The sequence below is a fragment of the Bidens hawaiensis genome, unplaced genomic scaffold, assembly GCF_021521415.1.
Source record: "Bidens hawaiensis isolate Kalapana, Puna unplaced genomic scaffold, B.hawaiensis_p1.1 tig00006030_1, whole genome shotgun sequence".
NCBI lineage: Eukaryota > Viridiplantae > Streptophyta > Magnoliopsida > Asterales > Asteraceae > Bidens > Bidens hawaiensis.
Window position 1 is genome coordinate 1 of NW_027491397.1, and position 5,008 is coordinate 5,008.

The 5,008-nt window shown below is 33.7% G+C and overlaps 1 protein-coding gene across 1 annotated transcript; it reads right to left on the minus strand.

Annotated features, from left to right (window-relative positions):
* Window positions 1-1,405: 1,405 nt before the first annotated feature.
* On the minus strand, window positions 1,406-2,914 carry LOC143631254 (CDPK-related kinase 1-like). The gene is made up of 4 exons (XM_077100070.1): window positions 2,834-2,914; window positions 1,888-2,018; window positions 1,756-1,797; window positions 1,406-1,662 (listed from the first exon to the last, which is right to left on the minus strand). The coding sequence occupies exons 1-4, from the start codon at window positions 2,912-2,914 to the stop codon at window positions 1,536-1,538; spliced, it is 381 nt and encodes a 126-aa protein (XP_076956185.1). The 3' UTR covers window positions 1,406-1,535.
* Between the last annotated feature and the right edge of the window lie 2,094 nt (window positions 2,915-5,008).

The window sequence follows — 5,008 nt, forward strand, 5'->3', positions numbered from 1 at the left end:
TGGACATACTGTTCTTAAAGACGCTATATTATTTAACAAATTCTATAAATGGGTTGAGTGAATAAAGTTATAACATCATAAAATGGTATAGTTTTACTTTTGCAGTCAAAGCTTGATTTTCCCATCATAGATTTTTAACATGAAATAAAATAAATGAAAAGTAGTCTAATATGTGTCATGGATACTATAAATGGCAAAGGTTTTTATTACTATTTAAGTGTCTTTCAAATTAACAACTCGTAAAACATACAAATGACATTTCCAAACGCAAGTAGACCTTTGTTAATATGAACCCCTTCTTTGAAACGCATGCCATCCAAACCAGTCCATTAAGCCCATTCTAATCCTGCAAATTCCACTAAATGCAACTCTGCACAAAGATACTTCTTCACTAAAAGGATGGTCATCATTTTATACGTTTTACCATGACTAATGGTCTTATCACAAGTTTTAACAACTGATTTTTTTAAAGATCGATTCAAATATCTAGCGAACCGTTCAACCGGAAGTTCGTTAGTGATAATTATCCTTTATTAATATATGCTCATTTATGTTCATTTAAGTTCATTTGTCTCCAAGTACATTCGTTTGTATCCGTTAACAAAATTGACGAACGAACATGTACAAGCTCAAGTCCTTAATGAACGAACACAAACACTTAACGAACACGAACAAACACGAACAGGGTCTCGTTGTGTTCGGTTCATTTACAGCCCTAATTAAAATTTGAATTGAAAAGAAAAAAGAAAGTAATAAATTCAGTTATAGTAAATCACAATACTAATGCTCACCTCAACCTATGCATCCGAAACATGATCATCGGCCGCCACCATTTCTCGTTAAACATCCCATGAAAATCTTGATAATTTGGAATGTGCTCTATACAAGTATACAATAATGATTGTCATTGTGCCTGCAATCAAGAATAACCACAAATGATTAAATAAATAAATTATAAATGACACCAAATTAAAGAAATATGTTTACGTTGATTTAAATTTTAGGTGTTAGACAGTACCAAATAATCTTAACAGCTATAATTAAAGTTAGTTTAGATTATCAAAAACTAACCATATAGGTTGGGCTTAAAGAACTGGTTTGTATAACTATTACAGTACAAAATTTTAAATTTATATACGTTACAACAATAGCTTTACATTAAACGAACCACACGAGCAAGGTTACTTTGGCTCGGGATCAGCTCGTTTACAATTCGAGCCGGCTAGGCTCATAGCTACGAGCTTTTTGAACAACCCTAAAAAACAAACCTGATATAATATTTCAATTGCCTAAATAAACAGTTTGGTTTTGGGTTTTCATTTCAGTTCAGTTTGGTCATTTTGCCAGCAAGATTTAGAAACTTCTATTTAGAAATAATGTTAACAAGATTTAGAAACTTGCCTGGACTTGTAAAATCAGATAAACCAAAATCTATAACCTTCAACGGCGAATCTTCTTGTCGCGTGCTAAAAAGAAAGTTATGCCCAAAAATAATGCCATCCGATTAGCATCTGCCATCATCAAACCGAAAACAATCAGGAAACTATAAACACCTCGGGTTTTAAATTGCGGTGCACAACACCCTGAAGATGACAAAAAGAAGCCACACTCAAAATTTGAACAACAATGGATTGCGCATCATTTTCTGTATATCTTCCACCTCTTCAAAAACAAAAATCACTATAATTCAGAAAACAAAAAACGAACCACAAGATAAAAAGTATGGTATATTTCATAAATCGTTAATATTATCACCTTGCTAGAATACAGTCAAGAAGCTCTCCCCCTTCACACAATCTGTCAAATACCAAAAATTTGTTTATATCAATATCTTAACTAACTAAACTATTAATATTATTTATATAATAGCAAATAAATAATACTCACTCCATAACTATGTATACATTCTGATCATCTTCAAAAGCATCATGAAACTGAACCATGTGTTGATGACCCGATAAACTCTTTAACAACTTAACCTCTGGGTGCACATCTTCAATCGATATAGCAACTGTCATCTACATGATCAATTTACATACCAAAATTAGATCAATTTACAAAAAGATTCAAAATTCGAATATTGATATTATTATAAATCAAGAAACCTTTGATTTTGAAATAATCTTGACTGCAACTGCTTGATTTTTAAGAACACCCTTTTTACATTTGGCCTAAAAAGTATGACCAAAATGCCCTCGTTCCACCTCCTTCCCGAGCTCGTATTTCGACCGGAAATTCTTCGGGTACCCAAACGTCCTATCCAAAGCCCTCTCCCCATCGGCGGCGTCATCTTCGGGTAATGGTCGTCGCCGTCTCCAGCGACACCTCCTTCCGTTTCCCCTGCCGTTTCAAAATCATGCATATTGCTAGCAAAACTGTGATAAATATTAGCCAAAGGTTATCAATATTAAATTTTGAAATTAGATGCACACCATAACCGTAACATAAGGCGCAAATGTGAAAGTGCTTCCTAACTTTTCTTTTCATACATATCAATGTGTGCAATTTTTTTTTAAATAAACGAGTCAGCTTAGCATTTCAGCTCGAGCTTTTTATAAACCAACCTCCAGCTTAACATTTCAGCTCGTTAAAATAAGCAAGCCAAGCCCAATCCCAACCTCTCTCGGCGCGACTCGTTTACAGCAAATACCTCTAACATACTTTCACAAGTGGAAATAGGTCAACAGCATATGTAACGGTGGAATTAGGTGGAGCCACTACTAAATCTTGCTCAAAATCGGAAGAACCGAAGGTGTATATGTATGCTATATAAGACAGGTTACATAACATAAAACCTATTAAAAAACAAACTTTAGATGATGTATATACATACCTTCATGGCTTCATTTGTCTTGAATTCCAAAGTCTCAGAATCATCAGTATCATGCCTTTTGTTTGCTGAGCATAGTACCATCTTGTAGCTTACCAACTAACTTAATTGTTCATCATAACATCAAACTATTTTTGACATCATATGATAAAGCGAAATGATAAAGAATCATAAAAATATCAAATTTTGCTTACGCTGAACAATACCTCGTTACAATTAAGCTCAATTGCAGTGGACACATAAACTATTGTTGCATCTTCTGGCCTGCTCGAGCATAATTATAGGTATTTTCTGAAAATATTTAACTAATTAGGCTCAAGAAAACAAAAATAAACCTTAAGTATTACTTACATGTGTCGATGAAAGTGTGGGATTGAGATTGAGAGTAATACCAGGCTTCGTGAAATCCAAACTACTGGACCTTAGAACCACCAAGTCGAAACCCAATACAGAAAAACCAATCAAATACCAAAAGAAAAGTTCAAACACAACATAATAACTAAACATTACCTGCTTAACAATATAAAGAAGAAGGTGGGGAGTAGCAGGCACGACGGCGACGAAAACGTGCTACGGTGGATGAGATTTAGGGTTTCTGCGTGCTCTCTCTCTCTCCACCAGTAGGTTGCTATTTGAGATTTGAATTTAAAATTTGTTTTGTTAACCGCTTAAACCATCCACATGCTAAACACTCTTGTACTTTAGGCTGGAATGTGTTGTACCTCTTAATTTTTAAGAGTTTTTTATGAAATTACCAAAAAGTCCTTCATATATGTATTATATAGCAGTATAGATATATATAGGTATATATATATATAACAAAAACCTCATACTTCGAAGAAAAAAAACTCAAAAAGTCTTAAAAGATTATTTTAATTAAAAATAAAAATATTTGCAATTTTTTCCCTTCTTACATTTTGTTACTCTTCTCCGATAAAAAATAATACAAAAAAGTCGATTTAATGCACATATGTATTACTGTGCAATACTACGGTATTATACATGTGAAAAAATGTGTATTTTATATGTTCGGTAGTGTTTAATTGCTTATATTCAATAGTGTGTATTGTATATGTGCCGTATTGTTATTTTATATGCAAAAAAATATTAAAAATAGAATAAAAGTCGATGTAGTGCATGTGTGCATTAGCGTTGTAGTACCATGTGATACTCGTGACAAAACGAGGTATACCTTATTTATTACGTAGCGAGTAAACAATTAACCGGTTATTTCATATCGATTAAACGATTAACCGAATGATACTGATTTTGACCCAGATATATCGAGAGGCGGGGAGGGGGGGGTAATATACAAGTGATATATGTATTAAAGTTATGAACATATTATAATTAAAGCCCTAGTATGTGTAAAACCACTTTAATGAAAAGATTTTCGTTTAACAATACGTTGTGATCTTAAACACAAACGCAAGTACCAAAACAAGCATTGCAACCTCCGATAAGCCGAAAAAGACTTATAAAGCACTTGTTTGAGATGTTTTAAGCAACTCGTGAAAATATTTTGGATTTTCAACAATTTATTTATGAGGGGTTATTTAATTTATGAGGGGTTATTTAATTCCTTTGCTCGCTTAGTTGAACTACCAAATGAAGACTTGGTGTAGGCATACATGGAAGAAAAAATGTTTTCCACACCGAGATCTTCTAATTATGATGATACTGCTAAACATGATTTGCTCTTTTTTTATTGGCTCCTTTTATATTTCATAGAAACATCCAAACGATTTACAATGAAGTGGCAGGTTAGCGGGCAACAAGCTGCGCCGCAACCCCCTTTTGGATAGCAAACCCAATCCGACTAAAAACAAAGTTTTGATTCTTATGGGCTGATACGTTACTATACACAACTTTCTGAACCCTATTCAAAAGATCCACGACATCCGGAGCTAAGAAACCAAAACATGATCATCCTGAAAAATCTGATGTAGTTTCTATATTGGATGTTGGTCATTTCAAAGATTCTTCTTCTACTCCATTTGTTGAGAATCCCAAGGTTACTGAGGTACCTGCTGTGGAATCGTATCATACTGTGGATGATATAGCGGCTTAAGAAAATCTGACTAATTTAAGTGACCTTGTTGTTGTTCCTAAAAATCTGACACTCCGGATTAACACATATCATCCTCAGGACAACATCATTGGTGATCTTGATGTAGG